We start from the raw sequence: 21700 nt of genomic DNA, 5'->3' as shown, positions 1-21700 counted from the left end.
CAATCGCAGTTTGTTAGCCACCACTGCAGATCTTTTGTAGGTCCCTTCGAGATCTGGACCATGTCGGAGAGATTCCCTCATGCTGTGCCCAAAGGGACTTTAGATCCCAGTACAGAGCCTGCATATGCCAGAATACATGTGTTACAAGCAGGATGCAGGAGGCCATAAGGCCAACAACCGCAGAGTCATTCTCACCAAAATCCAGAAAAAAGGCTGAAACATTGGAATCACAGCCTCAATAACCTGGACTCCTGGGGAGGAGAAGCCCGAAACTGCACTGTGCCCAGAACAGTTCAGATAAAAGTGAGCATCTGAGAGGGAGTCAAGTGCGACTTCGGCATGTTGATAGTAAAGCCCATTAAGTGCAGAATGTTCGCTGTAGACTTGAGGTGGCAGACTACTTCCTGGGTCGAACCAGTCTTCAACTGCCAATCCTCGAGGTAGGGAAAGACTGGAACCCCTGACCTTCAGAGGTGAGCTGCAACCAATGCCATCACTTTCCTGAACATCCGAGGGGCGCTAGTAAGGACAAAGGGGAACACAGCACAAAAAGTGCTCTTGGCCCACCGTGAACTGCAGGTAACGTCTGTGGGCAGGAAGGGCAGGGATGTAGGAATAGGCATCCTGCAAGTCCAACGCCACCATCTCGTCTCTCAGATCTGGGACAGACAGGACTTGTATGATCATCTTTAATTTCTCCTTTTTAGGTCTTGCCTGACCCAGCGCATGCGCTGGTCTGGCGAGACATTTTGTGAGGGCTCCAAAAAGTGCTACCAGGCCAGCCTAGAGCTACAGTGCATGTGCGCAGGCGCGCCCGTCGCACTTTACCGCGATTACTTTCACTTTCACGGCCTCTTTGATGTTCTCCGTGAGGCTTCAATAGATTGCAGCAGTTAAAACAAGCATTGGCATAGCCAATAGGTCTCGCTTTTGGGACCTGATTAGTGTTTAGTTATGCAACTGTTGCATGGCTAAACACTTATAAGGCGAGACCTATTGGCTATGCCAATGCTTGTTCTGGAAGTGGTTGAGACGATGCAGGCCTAGTATAGGACAAAGACCTCCGTCCTTCTTGGGCAACAGAAAGCAGCAGGAATAGCAACCACAACCTACTTCTGATGTGGGCAGCCTCTCTATAGCACCCTTGGCCAAGAGAGCTAGCACTTCCTGACAGAGCAAGGCAATGTGATCCGTCAGCTTGCCTTAAGTGGGAGGTGTGAGGGGGTGGTCACAAAGGGGAAGGAGAAGCCCCTTTGGACGAGCCGCAAAACCCAGCAGTTGGACCTCCAGTAGTGCAGGGGATGGCATATCCTGGACCCCTTGATACCCATGATGGTAAAAGGGCAAACTAAATTTGGAGGCTGCGACTGTAGGTGGGTGGGCATTGAATTTTGGACTGAACCTACTTCTTGTTGCCTGTCCCACGTAGTCTGTGGGAACAGCTTCCTCGGCTACGAAGTGCCACCTCCGAGCTGGGCCTCGAGTGCCGACGGCCTCACGACTTGGCTGAATACTTGAGCGGAGAAGTTGAAGATCTCTTTGACAACTTCTTTTTCTTGTGGGACTTTCCTGATGACTTGGAGTGGGACGACGATCTCCGACTTTGCAAATTATCTCAATACCTTCCTCATGACCGAGATCTGGAGCGCTGCAAAGTTGTTCAACGTTGGGCGATGGGGAGCGTGTGGGACCGCATCAACAGTGCCTTAACATGCATGGCACGGCAATCCTACCATGTTTTTCGTCATGGTCGTGCTCAACACACACGAGGCAAACCAAATGCAGGTCGATCACTGACATCTGCCGGTGACGGGCACCGCAAGGTTTAAAATCTTCTTTTCTAGTGCCCATCCAACACATCAGGAGACAAAGTCTTAAAAATTCTTTGACAAAAGGTCAAAAAAAGGTCAGCCAAAAAGTGACTGGGGGTAGCTCCATCCAGATCTGCTCTGACTGGAGCGGAAGGAAAAGAACCAATGACAGTGTGCTGGGGTCGTGCCTATGTAGGGTCACCGCACGTCACTTATGGTGTGGACGAAACCACTTAACAGCGCGCAGGGGTACTGCTCTCCAAAGGTTTCCGGATCCACTCTGACGCCTAGGGAATATTTTAAGGTACGGAATCTGCAGCTAGAAGTCTCTATCATATATACTCTTGAAAGCTGGCTCTTTATGTGCTATATCAGTAAGATGATATACCGCGTAAAGAGACCAGGGGTTTCCTTATGAGTGGACAGGGCTTGCTATGCAATCCCAAAGTACTCTGTAAGGGGGTGGCATGGTCGAGCAGCCTTAGGCTTAACACAGAAGAGTGCAAGACATCTGTAAATACATACAATGGTCAACAAATGAGGCAAGCGACTCAAGAAGGAGACCCACACCTATTTATCAAAATAGCAAGTATCTTTATATATGTGTAGGCATCAGAAGAAAATGTTCAGGTAAGTATATAAATGCAAACCTTTTTTCCCTCGTCTATCCCTCCACTATTGTTCTCAATCCAAATAACTGACTAACATATCCACCACTCAAATTACTTTCATATTTCACTATACTAATTCACCACTAATCCTTTATGGGTTCCGAAGTAGCGTGCCGTGCGCCTAAAAAAAGCGCTTGAATACCCCATCAAGGGTAGCAAGCGCTATATAAATGCAAACCTTTTTCCCCTCTTCTATACCTCCACTATCCTTCTCAATCCAAATAACTAACATATCCACCACTCAAATCCCTTTCATATTTCACTATACTAATTCCCCAATAATCCTTTATGGGTTCCGGAGAAGCGTACTACCCGCCGAAAAAGCGCTTCAACACATCGTCAGGGATAGTAAGCGCTATATAAATGCAATTACAATACAATATATAGGGCGTAGTGACCCCCTATGGGTCAGTAGCCCATTGGCTACTACCCTACACCCCCCCAATGCCCCATAATTCAGTATTTAGGGGAGTCCCTAGCACCAGAGAAGCAGATCCTGACGACCTAAGAAGAGACTTCACTGAAGAGCCGCAAAAGCCGAGAAGAGAGAAGCAGCCGCCGACCTGGTGCCAACCCTGACGGCCTGTCTGTATCCCTCGTCGAAAATGTCACCAAGACGACTCGTCCTGCAGCTGTCTCTCTCCAAAAAAAGAAGGAATGCCTGCCTCCTCCTGTGTGAAGTAGGCATAACCCTGTCCCAGAATTTTTAAGCATGACATCACAAAGACGGCTACTTCTAAAAAAATTGTGTCCACCACACAGCAGCCCACCTTAGGGGTGGTACTAGCCTGGAGGTGGCACGCCTACCTGACTAGCTAATTTTCCCTCCTGTCCAGGTGCCAAGGGGGTCCTGGACAAAGGGGTTGGCTTCCTGTCCTGTGAGGGGGAGCCAGATTTGCATTTCAAAGGCGTCAGCCCTTTGAGGCTTGCCCCTAAGGAAGACTAATCAGCCGATCATCCTGTGGGAAGGGGTGTTACCCCCTCTTTCCGGACAGGCTTTTGTTCTGGGTCTCGGGAGAGAGAAAGGCTCTCACCCTACAAACTCAGATCATCATCTTGGGTGGCTGGCTGGCAGAAACCAGTCAGCAAGGAAACCAGAGGGCACCTCTAAGGCGCCCTCTGAGTGCAGGTATTGGTAAATCCTTGAATCAGTGTGGGTTTACCAATACAAGATGTGTGATACCAAACATCTCTATTTTCAGTGAAGCCATCATGTAGCTGGGGAACTCGTTTTCACCAGTGTCCAGCACATGTTCCCTGGTTACTTGTACTGGCAGTAATTGGACTGACCAGCACTGGGGCATTCCTGCTCATGTAGGTATGCACTCAATTAGTACTAAGCACCCTGCCTTAGGGCTGTCAGGCCTGCAGTACGGGTGACTTACAAGAATCACATGCATTGGTAGGAGACATGGCACACACGGATATGTGACATGTTGTGTTTTTACTTTTGTTTGCACCAAGACATGCATCCTGCAATGGCAGTCTTGTATGTGCTTGGTGAGGGGTCCCTACGGGTGGTACAATTTGTGCTGCAGCCCTTCGAGAACCTTTTTAGTACCTCAGGCCCTAGGTACCAGGATACCATTTCCGAGAGACCTGGAGTGTGCTAAATGTTTTGCCAATTGGGGGGAACAATTGTACAGTTTTGGGAAAGAGCTCTGGCACTGGGGACCTAGTCAGCAGTAACCCAGTGCACTTTCAGGTAAATCCACATGATTTACCAAGCAAAAGGTGGCAGTGACACATGTTGATCATATACTGCTTTGTTTTATGAAAGGCTTTTAGGGCACCAAATGCTTACATATTATTTATGGTGGGTATGAATTAATGTGCAAAGGAATTTGTATGCCAATACTTGCATTTTACATTACTAATCGAGAGGTCTGCCCTTGTCTTAACAACAACAGAAGAGTAGTTAAGCCTGATGCAAAGGATCTTAATGGAGAGAAATCTCCAGATTTTCTAGGGAGTCTCAAGCAAGCTGCATGCCACAGTCTGGCAAAGCTCATTTTTAAGTGTGCTTTTCGCAGGTCAGAACACCATAAGAGAGCCAGACTATGACTTTCTCAAAGCACAGTAGCATATAAAAAAAATTATATCAAAGGAATGTGTGTCAGAGGCTATCTGAAAATCCCTTGTGGGTGCTTTGGTGCTAAGAAAGATTCAGCTAGAGACTAGAGAATGATTTTTTTTTTTTAACCATAGACTGGCTCAATCACTCAGTGCTTTGATTACTGAACACTATTTAAACACGGTCTAATATGTTGTCATTTTTTAAATCTATATTTGTGTCGTTTTAATTTATCATTTTACATATATTCATATAATTTTGCACCAGATAAGGATATTAATCAATATCAAAGTCTCCTAAATATATTTTTCATTACTTTCTTGTGCAGGTTTACCTATGAGGAAAAGCGACTCAAGAACTCATTAATAAATACTCCAAGCAGGTCTGATAGTTTGCCTTGATGCACCCTTCCTGAGTAGGTCATGGGGATACATAACTTTCAGTCTACCTGATTCCCTGGCTCAAGTCTGTGCCTGCCAGAGGCTTTTGCTGGGGAACCTGCAGAAACATTTTGTTATCAAGTCGTGCAACAGTAACACCTGTTATTAGGGAGCATGGAAGGCCAGAGTTTAAAAGGTATATAAAAGACAACCTAATAAGTTAAACTCTTACCTCCTTTAATGGTGGTTCCATTCCCACATGGTCCGACAATGTGTAGGTTGCAGTCACAAACAGAGCTGTGGTTTCCAGTCCTTCTTCAAATTGCAGAAAAACTCCCCCGACGTCATCCAAGCGGGCCACTAGGTCCTAAATAGAACAGAAGAAAAATATTATTTTATAAATGCATATAAAGATGAACATGCATTCAACATGTCTGGCAACAGAACAAATATCTGCAACTTACAACCCATGTTATTTTATGTGAAACTGTAATACGCAGATAATCACCTGTGAGGGTATCCAGGCGCTGAGTTGGGTAGGCCTAAGGCGGGAGGAGGAGATCATTCCTGTTTTATCTGGAAGAGCCAAGTCTTGAGGTGCCTTTGGAAGTCCATGAGGGCGGGGTAGGTTCCTAAGTGTTTTGGGAGGTTGGTCCAGGTCTTGGCTGCGAGGTATGAGAAGGAGCTTCCTCCGCTTCGGGTCATTTTGATGTGAGGGAATTGTGCTCTTGCCTGGGACGCAGATCCAAAGTGGCTGGTGCGTTGGTAGAAGTTGAGGTGGCGGTGAGGCAAGCTGGACTGGTGTTGTGAAGAACTTTGTAGGTGTGGGTGAGTAGCCTAAACTTACATCTTTCTGGACTGGGAGCCATTGGAGATTGTTGATCGGTGGAGAGATGTGGTTATTTTGTGTGATGTTCAGGATGAGCCTGGCTGCGGCATTCTGGGTAATTTGGAGTCGGCAAAGGACATGGGATGGGATGGGATTACAATGTAGAGGGCGTTTCCATATTCAAGTCTACTTGTGATATGAGCCTGGTTGACCGTTTGTCTGGTGGGCAGTGGGATCAAATTTAAAATCTTGCGTAGCATTTGCAGGAGGTGGAAGCATGATGCAGAGACGGCGCAGATCTGGCTGCTCATTGAGAGGTTGGTGTCCAGTATGATCCAGAGGTTCTTGGCATGGTCCGCAGGAGTGGGTGGGGGGTGAAGGTCGGAGGGCCACCAAGAGGTGTCCCGGGGAAAGTGGTTGTTGGCGAAGATTAAGACTTCGATTTTGTCTGTGTTGAGCTGGAGGCAGTTGTTTTTCATCCAAGCAGTGACGCTGCCCACGCAGTTGAGGAAGTTTGCTTTGGCTGTGCTGGTTGAGTCGGATATGGGAGAGGATGAGCTGTGTGTTGTTGGAGTAGGATACTATGTTGATGCCGTGAGCTCTTACGATATCCGTGAGCGGAGTCATGTAGATGTTTAAGAGTGTTCAGGTGAGCGATGATGCTTGAGGGACACCACAGAGGAGTTTCTTGGATTCGGAGGTGGAAAGGAGAAGTCTAGCTGTGAGTTCTGTCCATGAGGAGAAGAATATCCGCTTGAGGGTCGGTCTGCAGATACCCACGTACTAAAGCTTTCTGATGAGTGACTTGTGGGAGACCGTATCAAAAGCTGTGGAGAGGCTGAGGAGGATTAGTTCGGCCGTTTCTCCTCGGTCAAGAATGCTTCTGACATCATCAGTGGCCACTATGAAAGCGGTCTCTGAGCTGTGGTTTTTGCAAAAACCTGATTGAGCTTTCCAGGAGTTGGAACTCTAGATGGTCTGCAAGTTGGATATTGATGGCTTTCTCCATGACTTTCTCTGGAAAAGGCAGGCGTGAGATGGGTATGCAACTGCTGAGGGTGTTGGGGTCTGCTGTTGGTTTCTTCAATAGGGAGTTGACTTCTGCATTTTTCCAGCAAGAGAGGAAGGTGGTGCTGGTTATGGAGGTGCAGATTATTGCGGTTAGCATGGGGGAGATGATGGTTCTTCCAAGGTTGTATATGAAGTGGGGGCATGGATCTGAGGCCTGAGCGGATGGTATTCATCAGGGTGGTATTTTTTTTGTTCGAGAGGAGCTTCCAGTTGTTTAGCTGCTATTTGACGATGAAGGTGGTGTCCGGCTGGTTGGGGGAGTATCTATCAGTATGCTGTGTGTTGAATGTGTTAAGAGATCTTAGCAATCTTCTGTTCGAACAACTTTGCGAGGTCATTGCATAGTGCTTGGGATCTGATGATGTTGGCAGCTGCGGGATTAGTGAACTCCTTGACGACGGTGAAGAGTTCTTTGCCGTTGTTGGAGCTGGCCTCAAATCTGAGATTTCTGGCCTTTTTCCTTCATGTCTCGTAGTTGTTGGTGGTAGAGGTTGTGGGCGGCATCGTATGCGGATCTAGTGGTGTTTTTTTTGTTGAGTCTCTATTTTCTCTCAAGTCGTTTGCAGTGGCATTTGGACTCTCGAAAGTTTTGTGTGTACCAGCTGGGTAGTTTGTTGTTTTTGTAGGTCTTGTTTCTGGTGGGAGCGGTGTGGTTGGCGCAGTCGGGGAGCCATTTATTGAAGATCTTGGTGTCGGCACAGAGGTTCCTGTTGTGGTTGGGTGGATGTTCCTGTAGGGTCTTGGTACAGTTTTCTTCAGATATTTTGCACCAGTGTCTTGATGGTGCTTTGGGTTTTTCTGATGGAGAGGCTTGGTGGGCGGCTATCCTGAAATGTATGATGCAGTGGTCGGAACATGTAAGCAGGATATTGTGGGTGGTGGTAATCCTGTTGGAGGAAATAAAAGGGTCGAAGGTGTGGCGTGTGTGGGTTGGTCCTTGGATGAGCTGGGTGCGTCAGAGGTTGCGGAGGCTGTCTAGGAGGGCTGTGGGGTTAGGTTATGTGGTGTCTTCCAGGAGGAAGTCGAGGTCCCTGAGGAGGATGTAGTTGGTTGATCTGATGAAAAGGGGAGCAATTAAGTCTATGAAGTGGTTGCAAAATTCCGCTCTGTGGCCTGGGGAGGCAGTAGGCGAGGGTTCTCTTAAGGGTGGCGCTGTATTCCTTTAGTTTTTGAAGTGGAGCTGTTCCATAAGGTTGTTGTCCAAAGGTGGTGCAGTCAATCGCGTTTTTGTGGACGATCGCGAGTCCTCCGTCTGGGTTGCAGATTCGGTCCTGGTGTAAGATTCTGTAGGTCGGGCAGGGTGGCTGCGGCGATGTCTGTGTTGAGCCATGTTTCGGACAGGAAGAGAAGGTTAGGTGTGTTGCTACTGAGGCGGTCCCGATTAAGATTGAGTGTTTCCCGAGGGACTGGACATTGAGGAGCATGGCGGACAGTTGGTGTGCGGTGGTGGTGGTGGAGTGCGCCGGTTGTTTGGAGGTGGTGGTGTCAGCATCTGAGGTGTCGCAGGTGAAATCGCAATGGGTGCAGGAGAGAGGTCCTACCTTGGTGCTGGGGATGCGCAGCAGCAGCGTGTTTGCAGGTGTGTGTTGTCGAGGTCACAAAGGATGGTGGAGTAGTAGTGGCGGCGTTCGTTGGCTCCTGTGGCAGCTGGGGTATTGCGTTGGATGGTAGTTGGGCAAGGGTTTGTGGTGCTGAGTGCAGTTCAGGCGCGGACGAGCACAGACGAGCTTGCCTTTGGCGCACCAGCGGCACGCGCGCTGCGCAGTCACGCTGCAGCCTGCATTAAGTAGGACCTGGGGTGAACGGGGCTTCAGTAGGCATGAACGGTGACAAGAAAGAATCCAGGCAGGAAAACCCGGGCTGCAGTGGTGTCAATTGGAGGCCATTGTCAAGTGGCAAGCTAGGTGCCCAGGTGTTTACTTAGATCTAGAAACCTATCTGAGGAATGTATAAGACTATTGCAAGCATATGTAAGGAAGACTCTGGACTACAAGGCGAGTAAGCTGCTCTGGCAACACTTTGAACATGGTGATGGTTGTCTTTTCTAGATTCTAATGTATCAGTGGCAACAATAAAAGAAATGCCTTATGCACCGTATTTATCATGCTACATAATAAGTTGTTACTCATACAGATCTAAAAGACTTCAGATGTAAAAGGATAGCGCAGCAGAACTAGTAGAAATGTTGCCATCCATACACTCTTTCTGAATCACCACCTGTAGGGTGTCAATTTTGTGTACGTTCTAGAAGAACGCTTCAACAAATCCGTAATAGTTTAAAAATTAATTTTGTCTTGCTGTAAATCACATTACAAGACAAAGTTGTAGCTCTAGCTGGAAAAAGTATGTAAAAAGGAGGAATTAAAATATTCCCATATAATTTGATCTTACTAGTCAAAACACAGTGGAAAGGACGAACATGTCATCGAAACATCATGGGACATGTACTTGTACATTACAGAGCAAGAATTTGTGTTTAATGAATAGCGACTGCAACGAACAAAAACTATCTGCAAAGTGCTCTTTTGCTGCTTGTGCTGTTCCAAGTCTTGTCAAGCAGTTCCTCAAAAATATCAAAGGTTACTACCAGCAATGCAAAACTAATGCACTAATTTTGCATAAAACAAAAATGTATACTTTCAAAAGCAAAACCAATCTTTTATATCCAATACCGAGGACTTTGAATGGAGAATACAAACATTTCTCTTCAGGAGAAATACTTTACAAGCAAGGGCTCATCCAATGTGACCCGTGTGAATCTATATGGTTTGAAACTTTGCATCATTCTTTTTCAGATTACCTAAAGAGCATCCACCGCCCTCAGATACATGTCACCCTTGTCAAAATTCTCATTTAAATAATGTACTTCGACTTACGGACGGGGAGATCTGAATCCTGACAGATGAGATCAAGAGCTGCAATTTGTTCATCAAGCGTAAGCCATTACCTTTCGATTTATGTGAAAAACATACACGTCAGTTTACATTTAAATATCTCAATTTCGTAATGAATGCACTCAAAGAAAAGGTCTGAATAAAAACCACAAAATAAAAAAAGTCTATCAATTTTCTCATATCAGAAACAAAGTATAAAATTGAGTCGCCTGGTCAGAAGAAAATTCAATATACTTGTGGAGGTACTGATCATCTAGTCATCATCAGATACACTGTGTAGCTGGTAAAATCCTCTACACATCAACAGTCAGGTGAAGTAGTTGCAGTTACTTCTTAAACATAGTCTCTTGTCCTGCGTAGTTTTCTACAGCGAAGAAGAACATTTGACTTAAGAAAGATATCCTACCTCAATCTCTTCCACAATGCCGCTCAGGTCTGCCTGTTGCGATAAGAACGATGCAGTCATCAAAGCCTGGATGGTCCTAAAAAAGGAAGACACTTGTTTTTAAAACATAAGTACAAAGTTATCTTGGGTGCAGCAAAGAAATAACAAGCACTGGTAACGCCAACAGGTCTTGCATTGGCCACCAGCCTGAAGTAATACTGTGTCATGTTTTTGGAAAACTTTAAATTGTGGGGAAGCTGCAGAGTCCTCATCAATCTAAACAAAAAAATGACATTCCCCTAACAGCAAATATATTTTTGGGGCTCAACAAGCACTGGTGCAATAGCAGTCCCGGGGGCTTAGTGACATACTTTGTGTGTGGATATGTTTTTTTGTGAAAGGGCAGAATGCCTTCAAACGCAGTGAAGTCAGTCAATGGCTGAAGTGGCCAAAAAATTTGAATGATACAGTAAAAGACCATTGGATAAAGAGGGCTGTCTGAAAGCCACCAGTAATAGATCAATATAATTTTTGTAAAATCAAGAAGTCTTGGCTAACGCCACACCTAAAACCAAACCCTGGCCAACCAATAGGTAAAAAGCAAGACTGTTGTGCATTTGTTATGTACAATGTGTTCATTGTGTGTAGTATATTAGAAGAATGGGAATATGGTCTGAAGTAGAACTACCCACTGGCGAGATATATATATATATATATATAGACATATAGAGAGAGCCGTATACACATACATATACATTAGCGTTAAAATAAACAGGAATATACCAAAATGTTCTCCAAGACAAACAAAATGCATGAAGTAGAGTTTAATGCATTCGTAAGTGGTCGACATTCAACAGGTAATAGTTGTGAAAAAAATGGTTTTCTTTTTTATTTTTAGAACAAGGTCAAGAGAATTTCTCATCAGCCTGTCTATTGTGACATCCCCACAAGAAAAAACATAGAAAATAAAAGCATTTGACACACAAAAGGATACATTCTGAGAAAGCGGAGTTCCTTCACAAGCCTGGCACTGAAATATCACCCATGTGACAGCAATAAGGAATTGAAGGGAGAGAACTTCACACATGTACTTGCGCCCAGTCCGTGGACCAAGGAAAATTAATTTGGTTCCACAATCAAATTCTGCATATAATGAATGTTATACGCCACACAAAACATGCAGCAGGAGTGACTATGGAACAGTACATTGGTGTGTGCCAGTAATAAACCAATACACTATGAAAAGAGGGTTAAGAAATGCTATTAAAAAACAGAAGCCCTATGGTAACAAGAATGAAAACGGACAATATTGATAACGCAAAGTGTTTTATAAAATCATGTCATGACTGCCAGATGATAGCTGTACGTGTTCGTAACAAATGGACTACCTCTATGACACTGTCCTCTGTACGGAAAATTGTCAGCGATACCAAGAGCACAAGAAAGGATTAAGCAATGAGTAACTTCCTTACATCAACCTGCCTCTAAAAGGTGATGTGGCCTACCCAAAAGATACTGCAAGTCAAATCTAGAAGGATAACCCCCACATTCCAAAGTTTTCATTTAATGATTTAGCAGATAACAATTCTGCTTCCGTTCCAACAAACAGTCAGTTGAAAAGTGGAGAGTACAAGGAACCAGGTCAGCTGACCTCAAGCTCCCTCTTCGGACAATAATTTTTAAATGTCATTATGAAGTAGTCTGGGGATTTTTGCATCTAAGCCTAATGAGGCAGGCACCTGGTTTTAAAATGCACTCTAGCTGCCACATCAATGAAGCTCATAGACTGTAAAGCACATTCCTAATGGCATAAGCCTGGGCACATAGCCTCTATATAAAGAAAAAAACCTTAATCTGCAACTTATAGAAAATCAAGGAGCTCCAAAGCCCCACAATGCTGCAGTGGCAGGTGGTCAATCAGTTTATTTTGAGAATCTAATAAAGAATGTAGGAATCAAAGATAACAATTATGCTTTCATTTCAAAAGTTTTCTCAGGGAGGAGTGATAGTCATTTATCAATTAAACAGAGATATCCTATACATGATGACACACTGGCTTTACAGGCAAGTAGCTTTTTATTCTCCATTACGAGTTTGTTTGGACATTCGTGTATGACCTCGAAAAGAGTCAATTCTCAATATATATTGGCATCATGATTTCAATTATTGAAAAAGACATCTCAATATTTTATTATAATCTGAAGGGGACCCTGTATGGACCTGTTATAAAGATATCATGCATTGCATCCCCAACATTATGGCCATTCTTTGGACCTCAATGCCATGGATCCTCGTGTTAAGGAGTTTTAAGGACGTAATGCTCCCTCAGTGACACCATACCCTTTCTAGGTCTTGTCTCAAAGATGAAGGCCCACACCGACAGTCTTCACACCTTTTAACTACAATGGACCTTTGTCTTATTGGGCCTCACAACTTCATAGATACTCATTATATCATAGGCCCTAATGCAACAAATGCCTCTGTGGAAATATCTACCAACATGGACATTTAGGAGTCTAGCCTTGTCGTGTCCTTGCCACTTGGTCCCTAGTGACTGTCCTCATAGTTGAGTGAAGTGGCAGGCATTTGGCATACTGGCAACAGTGACGCCCGACTCCATCGCTTGTAACAAAATAACTGATGCAATGGTCAACGTTTTTTTCCTCAGACATCATAGTCCCAAAATGTAAAAAATGTATTCTATTCATGAACTGTCTGCCTGAGGTCAACATCATAGGCCTCTGTCAACACCAATGCCCTTTACTCCATGTGAAAGAAAAAGGGCAGGAACCACAGAAACCTCAAATGACATCAGTGAAGGTGGTCCAAAGGGAGTTAGAGGCAAATAGCCTCCATGGCCTTGTTGTTGAACTGGCCCTAAATATTGCCATTTATGAAGGCTTTCTGACCTTCTAATTGAGCAAGTCTCTCTTATACTATATCCAGCCACACAGAAAAAAAACGTTCTACATGCGAATTACCATCAAAAGCAAAATATCGTTAATGAAATCCCACAAATTCACAACTTGCTTCGACTTGGCCAGATTTATGCCAGAGAGCTGTTCTCTGGTGACTGGGAGAAAAAGGAGGAAAAAGAAAGCTTATCCATTTCAATGAGTTAATAATCAGAAAACATGAGTGACATGCCACATTTGCAAGCATTTTATTTACCGGCCTCTTACAAAGACAATAAAAAAACATACAAATCTGAAATCTAACATCTGGAGGAATCCAAAACACTGTCTCCCTACTGAAGAGAGTACACGTATTCGTCTAACTAAACACAAACCTTTCTTTCATTCTATACCTCTGAGCTAAAAAGAGCTCTAATGCACCAGGCCCATTAATTTCACTTTCTGCAACTATACCGTTCTAAATCAGGAAAAGCTTGGAACCATCTCATCTAACAGCAGGAATGCCCTACTCTCCGTTACCTATTGCTCAGCTCCCCGTAAACTAATTACTCCATTTTAAACCGCAGTCAAATGAACAACAATGGTCCACTGCCAACCTAAAAGACACTGCTAATCCTTTTCAGAAAAGTACAGAATGCATGGAAGTATGCAAATAGCTACTTACTGCTGACAGAAAGAACCCAAAACTGAAATAGCTGAATTAAAAAATTCATTCTGTGTCAAAAAACTACAAGTCTCAAAGCATCCACAAATTACTTTCAGACCTTGATGAAATGGAAAGCTATTCATTACTTTTCTGCCACAGCCACTTGGGCCTATTTCTGCTCGATTCATATCAACACTTTTTAGATACTGTTTTTAATTAGTAATTGATAAGTGAGAATGCAGTCAAAAGACTTTCTTTATTAAAGCTGCTGTTACGTGAGTGCTGCCCTGGGGCTATGGACAATGAAAGAGTAAAGAAGAGAGTCCTTGGACATCCAACAGCTTAATCTCTGATACTGAAGGTTAAGCTACTCTACATTACCACTGTGGAACCCCAACCAAACACTTGGAGACAAGAGTCTCCCCCTCTCCTGCTCTTCAAACCTGAATAAGATTTTAGTAAAGGTCGGTTCTTGGTTAAACAGGAATCTAAAATGGTACTTTAACGTATTTTATTTAACATATTTCGTATGGAACAATCCTGATAAAAAAAAGACTAGTGTAGCACTTTACCATAAATCATTTTACTCCATCATGTGCAGCTCCAGCGTGGGATGCTATACTAAAAATAAAGACTCATCGAGGTATTTGGCGTGCTTGTCTTTAGCAATTTCCAAAAGGCAGTATGAGATTATTAAGGCAAAGACGTGATATAAAATTATAGATTAATTTATACATTTATAGATGAACTTACACTGCCTTGGTCAAGCGAGGTGCACCAGGTGAAGCCTACAGCTTATTAGTGTGGTTATACACAGTTTAAGTCTGAAATTGTCTGTACCCGTGATGTACAGAAAGGCAGGTTTCAGACAAAGAAGCTAAGAAGCGTAGCTGATTATCATAAAGAGTAAAGGATTCGGGACGTCATTATGTAAGTTGCTCAAGAACATTGAAGAGGGCTGGAGAATGCTTTATGCAATTACAAATATTTTTAGTTCAAGTACAGAAGTGAAAGACAAATGAACTTGGAACAGAGTATAGCAGTAGCGCAGGAGGATCATTTTTTTACGTAAACTTACGCCAAGACATTCTCTTCTTTGCTAAGACGCGCTGTGAGTGCACTGACCACTTCCTGTGAAGCCAGCGGAAGCTTGAAGCCACTGAGAGCTGCAACAGCATGGTAGATCTGTGATACTGAAGAGTCCTCACTAACAGCCGCAAGTAGAAGGTCCCTGGTCTCATTGGAAATGTCAATCTGGGAAGCAAGAAAATGCGAGAGGATGAGCCTAAAAGATTGAATCACCTAGATATGGCTCAATACAGAATATGACATCATTTGGTAAAGTTTGTGGGCCTTCAGGTAGTGCTGGTTTCGAAGCACATCAAATTAGCCAAGCATTTCAAGCTAACATATAACCCAAATCAGAATTATTTAGCTTTACAGCAAACAGTACACGACATCAAAACAGTGTATAGTAACAGCGATATTAGACAAAAAGAGCATTCAGGAAAATATACATAAACTTTAGCACTTGATATTCCTTTACTGAAACACAAATGAAACCACGTTCAATGAAAATTTGATGGAAATTAAATTTAAATATCTTTCGCCAATTTCAAACACTCCACCTGTGATTTTTCAGTTCGGGCCTCCAGCGTCCAAAATGTGTGCAGAAATCGTTACCAATCCAGGGACGTCTCTACCATGGGTGCAACAGGTACAAGGCACCAGGTTGGCGGGGTCCACATGTGGGAGGGGGGCCTCATCTGTCCCGCACCAACTGGTGTTACAGAGGCTGCCTGTTGGAATTGTTTTTTTTTTTTGGCTGTGTTTACTTATCAGAGGAGTAGAGGATATGGGAACATTAAGGAGAGGTGAAAAGAGAAGAGGCCAGGAAAAAGTGACAGAATAGGAGAAGCAAACAAGATTGAGCAAAGAGCGGAAGAGAAAGGAACCAGATATAAGGAGAGGAGGAGATGAGAATGAGTGAGGGGCAGAAGAGGGGGAACAGAAAAGGCAAGGAGAGATCATTAAAGCAATCAAGCTGATTTGAGGGGGGCAGGGTGGAGGTAGGGAAGAGGAGTAGAATGAGGAACTTGCAGAGACCCATCAATGACATTACGTGTAGCAGGTGCAGAGACACTGGAGTTTGTGGATGTGATGGGCACACTGCACCTCATTAATTACAGTCTTAATACCACATGGGGGGCCTAGTTTAATTGCAGTAGTGCCCCATGCCGCAGATCCACCACCATCTACGCCAATATATCAAACTCCACTTAACGGCAGAAAGTAATTCACACGCAAAATTCCTTGGTTTTACAGCAATTCCCAAACAAGCATTGGCATAGCCAATAGGTCTCGCTTTTGGGACCTTTCAAGTATTTAGTTTTGCAGCACAATATCCTTGGTGCAACAACATCAGCTGTTGCATGGCTAAACCTTGTACCTTTTAAGTGTTTAGCCATGCAACAGTTGATGTTGTTGCACCAAGGATATAGTGCTGCATAACTAAATACTTGAAAGGTCCCAAAAGCGGGACCTATTGGCTATGACAATCTTAGTCTCCAAACTGAGCAGTAACACAGCATGGTACGTTATCTGCTAATGTACTATGGTCAAACACTGCGTTTTAATGAAATACATTTTGTTGAATTTTGACGACAGTTAATATTTTTGCACGTTTTTACAGTCTTTAAAAATGGACGTCTTTCTAAAGATAAGTGCTGCAGAACATCTCAATTGCTTCTGTCCGTTTACTTTAATGTGCTCAAAAGAAATACTTGCATATTTGACATCTTTCTAAATGTAAGTGTTCGCCGCAATCAAGTAAACAGCTGCCCAGGGAAGCGCTTCACCAAGGGGCTGCAGGTAAAGGCCAGGGCGCTGCAACCAGCCCCCGGTCAAACTATGAGTAACTCTGATCTGAATACTTTCAAGCTTTACGGGTGCTGCAGCACCTCACTCACCCAGAGGGCCAGCGCCACTGACAGGGAGACTGCCAGATTAGTAGTTCTCGCTACCTGTGTGTCTAACAAGGGATGCATGAGTGTACCCAGGCAGGATGGCTGAGCGATAAGAATACTCGCCGATTAGAAGTGCGATAATCTGGAGTCCTTGAGGTCGAATTTTAGCCGGGGTGGTTCAGACCTCCATCCTTCAGTGTCAGGAATTGAGTAGCATTAAGTTGCATGATGGTAACGCATACTATTTACAGTGCTTAAAAACGCAGATGTATAAAGTGCCTTATAAAACCAGTTCCGTGACTTTGGAAAAGATCAGCGCTTAATGTGCAGGTCCCGGTTCTGAACCCTGGCAGAAAAAGCTCAGCATTTCATCCCTTTGAGTTTTATTAAAAGAAAAATACTTAAATTGTTTGAATAACTTGGTTAATAATGCTACCTAATTTTCAACCCGCAAGGCGCAAGTCAGTTTTTGCCTGCGTTACCTAAATAAGCAATTTGGTAGATGAAACTTGAACCATCATCATTGAGAGAAGACAGCCAAAGCAATGTCCGTTTAATAAATCGTTGTAGGTCTGCCAGACAGAACATAAAACAGAAATCATATGATATTGAAATTAAACTGCTACCCATTCATAGCATTAAAAACAAGTGCACAGACTTGACCCAAGCGGGGCAGGAGCCGTGTTACACATGCACCGCAGTCATAGTTCAAGCAAGCGTCAAATGGACACATTTTATACAGGCAGACAGAGGCACCTTTCACTCTCGTGTGGCAGATTTACATATTGGGGGCGGGGGGTGAGGCAACGGTCCCGGAGATGTGACCTGGCATGAAGCGCTCCAGCAGATCAGGGGGCTGCGTAGAGGAAACCAGAGTGAGAGAACAGGGATTCAATGCGTGGACAGTGGTTGAGTTTAGGGATTGCAACAGTTGAGGGACCATGGTTATACACGAATAAGACTGTGCCCTTGTGTAATATACCTGGTGATCATGTAAGCGCTCCACTACCTTCAGGTCGACGTCAGGCTAAATAAAACTGCAAAAAATATAAAAGCATCTCTGAACTGCGAGGAATCCACGAGGATCTGTCGGACGGCTGAAGTACGAGAGGACTGACCACCACTGCATTCTACATAAAGGCACTTGGATTGGTTGACTTGGATTGGTTGAATAGGATTGGTTGAATTGCCGACAAACTGCAGTACTAGCCCGGTTTAACGCTAAGAGCTCTGCCTTCTTCCTGATGACACCTTGAGTGAGTAAAGCTATTTGATTGGCTGTCATACGACTCGGAAGTTATGAAAGACGGAAGTTTTGCCTCTCAAACAAAGGCTAACTGATAACTGTGGTCTGGCTAAATTTAAGGACAGACCATGTAATTAAAGAAAGGTGGTGTCTTTATCCCAACTCTGCTTGTTCCCTGGTGAGACTTTGTTGCCTACAGCATTAGCAAACATTGGCGAATAGTTAGCTGGCTCGATATCGGGAAGTATGTGCAGCGCGAAAGTGAAAGCGATCGCGACCAAATGGCGGCTGTGCGCGTGCATGCTCGCATGAACGCAAGCGCTAGGCCACCAAAAGCCTGTGGCAGCACCTTGAAATCCCACACACTAAAAGTCTCGCCAGACCAGCGCATGTGCTGGGTCAGGCGAGACCTAATCAAAAGTATTTATTTAGAAAGTTTTATAGAGCGCGAACAAGATCCTAAACGGATATCAGAGCGCTATACAGTCAATAAAGTTACTATACAACAAATAGATGTCAAACAAAGCACATATACAAAGCATCTTGTAGAAGCAAAGCAATCAGGAGAAATGCAAAAACGATCCGGTTGTGTTTGACAGCGGGAAGAAAAAATGTCTAGGTTGCTTAGATGGTCCATTTTCACAAAATAGATAGGGGCACGGATGTAATTGGACTCCAGATATCTATAGTCCATACTCAAGTGAATTTGGCCATGAGGATCGATTTTACCTCCTTTTTGAAAGAAGCAGTAGAGGGGTTAAGTCTGGTTTCTGGAGGTAAGGCATTCCAGATTCTGGGCGCCATCCCAGAGAAGGATCGATTATATGTTTTCTTCTTATGGAACCTTTGTGGTTTCAGTAGTAGGTTATCCGCAATTCTTGAAGATCTGATCCCACCAGAGATCGTCAGTTTCTGTGCCAGATAGGTGGGTGCATTTGGATGCATGGCTTTGTGCGTCATACACGCTATTTTCAGATGAATTCTGGCTGCCAGAGGTAGCCAGTTCAAGGATTGTAGATCCGGGGAGATGTGAGAACTTCTTTTAGAGCCACAGCAAATTGACATACAATCGAAAAAACAATGTAAAGAAAGCCACGCTTGTCTCCAAATACCCTCCCTTCCTTCCGGGTGACACGTCCTCCAACATACATATTTACATTCCAAGCTTTATACTCACCACACATGCAGACAATGCCTGGCTGGACTGCGCAGCATAGAAAAGGGAGTCCACGCTGTTTGGGTTGACATTTGCTTTGATAAATTCACAGGCAGCCTGTGTGGAAAGAGAACACAAAAAGTTTCAAAACACTGCGGAAAAATCTACTTTAACCTTGATAGTGTCTGACCCCCTAGGAGGTGGGTATACGGCAGGGAAAGGGTTAAACTTCTGATTTTATCGGTGGATTGGGGGGGGGGGTGGGGGAAGTGGTAACTGAAGACTCATTTAAATTCACATGTGCTTGGCCAATTAACGTTGACCTCTGGCCGAAATCCCTCCGTCATCTATTGGGAACATGGACTGCAGAATCCTTCAATGACAGCACGAAAGCAAATAAAGATTCCTTAGGAAACAGTGCCGTAACCAATCGATCATAACACAATCACTGTTAATTGTTCAAACGATAGTCTGGTGTGCACACACTGTAAAGTGGCGGTGACAGGGCGCAGAAATGAAGAAAGTAGCGGACTTCACTGGAGTGCGTCCCTCCCCATCGAAGTACAGAGTGCCGCTGTTATCAGTATTCGTACTTCGTTGAGGAGAGTACAAAGCACGAGCATGACCCTTTCAACATATATCTGTTTATTCCAGCGCGTGGCGCTCTGGAATCAAAGTACGTACATGCCCTGTGCAACAGAGCATGAACATGAATGAGATACAAAGAGAATGACTTCAAAAGCACCATTACACCCACCTTTAAGTGGAGAAAAAAAAAACACGTCAGCGCTGTTTTCTGGGACGGAGCAACTTGCAAGTGACTAAAACCTTGTCAAATGGAAGAGTCGCCATCTAGTAGTGGCAACTCTAAGAGGTCCAAAGCAATACTCGAAGAGGTGCAATGTAAATAAAGTGCGTCGTTGGTTGTATATCGCTTACTACGTACTAAATTAAAGATAAACTCACATGGCATGCGGGGCAACACAAGTTATGATTTCACAACATTTTTCTGACAAAAGAAAGGTGTTTAAAAACGTGTTTAAATTGTTTCTTAACTGCAGTGTATGGCTGCATGAAGACATGCTTTATTAAACTGGCCTCAGAATGTCAGCAAGTTGGGAACAAAAAGCAAAATGAAAACAAGGGGCTTTGGTAAATGGCAGAGAGGATGACGCTACATTGAAAAGCACCAATAACAATAAAAGATCATAAATCATTAAAGGCACAAGTCATGCAGCAAGGAGAGAGAGTCAGGGAATGTATTTATAAAATAAAAACAAATATACTACAAAGTGAGCACCTGTAATGAGTGTTCCCTTACCTTTTCATCCAACGGCGAGGCTCCTAAATGGCTGAATCCGACAATGTGGTAGTAGGCAGTTTCCAAATCTGAGACTGGCTGTTCAAGTGCTGCTTTCAAACGGTCCACATCAGGCCTGGTAAGATAGTGGCTGGGGGTCAGGGCTCTGATGTTTGCAACCAACAGTAATGCCAAGATGAAAGTGGTGTGTAATCCTGTGATAAAAGTGTATACAATTAGGCAAATATATTCTCCATGGCCAAACACAGTAATAAAAAAACATGTGCAATTGGACAAATACATTGAGTACCCGGTAATCAAATTAAAGGAACGGGGAAAGGTGGCTACAAATGAATCCTTCTTTGGAAGGAAACAACTTGTATGTTTTACTGCTTAACATTATTGAAGCTATTTCCTATCACAATGACAGCTGGCGCATTTATTTCATTTCAGTCAGGGGACTCCTTAAAAGTTCAGATACAGAACATTAAGCTGCAGTTTGATTTCTGAACTTCGTGAGATCAACATGTCACTACGCATCTGAGTAAAACAGCAAACACACTCCCAATATTAGGATAATGTGTAAAACATTTATGATAGTAGTAAAGACAGCAAATCATATGCAAGCATTCATAAAGCGCATCTGTCAGGGCACTGCAAAATTTTTCTAAGACCAAAGTCAATCAAAAGGATATGGGGGAAGCAGATAGATGAAAGAAAAGGGGCTGCTAAAAGTGGCTAAAGAGAAAACGTTTGCAGTAATATTTGAAAAGAAGGTGAAGAATGGCTAGCAGGGCAGAGAGAGTTCCACTTTTTATTGCCGTCATGGAATTATTACTTTAAGAAAGATGCGCCAATGAAATATATGTCATGAAAATAAACTAGATTTAAGGAAGAGCAATTAGATATCTTGCACACCAATGTAAGACTACTTCACTAAAGCAGCAATTCTGACCACAATTAAAATAACATCCAGTCGTTCACCACACACCAACTGTTCTGTATTTTAACTTCCTTACTTTCTGCGCCTTTCTGTTTTTGGTTGCTTTTATGCATCATACTCTTATTACCTGGAAGCTGTTTAGCTCTTTACAATTTAATTAGCACAAATTCCATTTGTTGGGCCAGAAAAGTCTTCTGCACGGCTAGGGACGTGTACCTCTGCCTTAAGTGCCCTACTGTGCCGTTGTCTGGCCCCCCTATGCTGATTTTTGTCGTCACAGGCAAACAAAATCATGTGTTTGATCCTTGACATAGGCCTAACTCACAGATTGCTGTATTCTTAGACTGGGAGGGGTGCACAAAACGCTACCCTCATAGTGGTGGAAGGCTATTGCCTTCACCAAGAGATAAGCA

General features: G+C 43.8%; 1 protein-coding gene across 1 annotated transcript in view; it reads right to left on the bottom strand.

Moving 5' to 3' along the window:
• The window catches only part of RPN2 (ribophorin II), a 139093-nt gene that overhangs the window by 105029 nt on the left and 12364 nt on the right, over positions 1-21700 (bottom strand). Inside the window, exons 2-6 of the mRNA XM_085619188.1 lie at positions 20366-20559; positions 19066-19161; positions 14755-14930; positions 10137-10212; positions 5169-5303 (exon numbers count right to left, since the gene is read on the bottom strand). Of these exons, the coding sequence (XP_085475314.1) occupies positions 5169-5303; positions 10137-10212; positions 14755-14930; positions 19066-19161; positions 20366-20559 (677 nt within the window). The remainder of the gene's footprint in view (positions 1-5168; positions 5304-10136; positions 10213-14754; positions 14931-19065; positions 19162-20365; positions 20560-21700) is intronic.

The sequence above is a fragment of the Triturus cristatus genome, chromosome 7 (genome assembly GCF_964204655.1).
Source record: "Triturus cristatus chromosome 7, aTriCri1.1, whole genome shotgun sequence".
Classification (NCBI taxonomy): domain Eukaryota; kingdom Metazoa; phylum Chordata; class Amphibia; order Caudata; family Salamandridae; genus Triturus; species Triturus cristatus.
The sequence above is the reverse complement of the archived record's forward strand: the minus strand, read 5'-3'. Positions and strand labels throughout refer to the sequence as shown.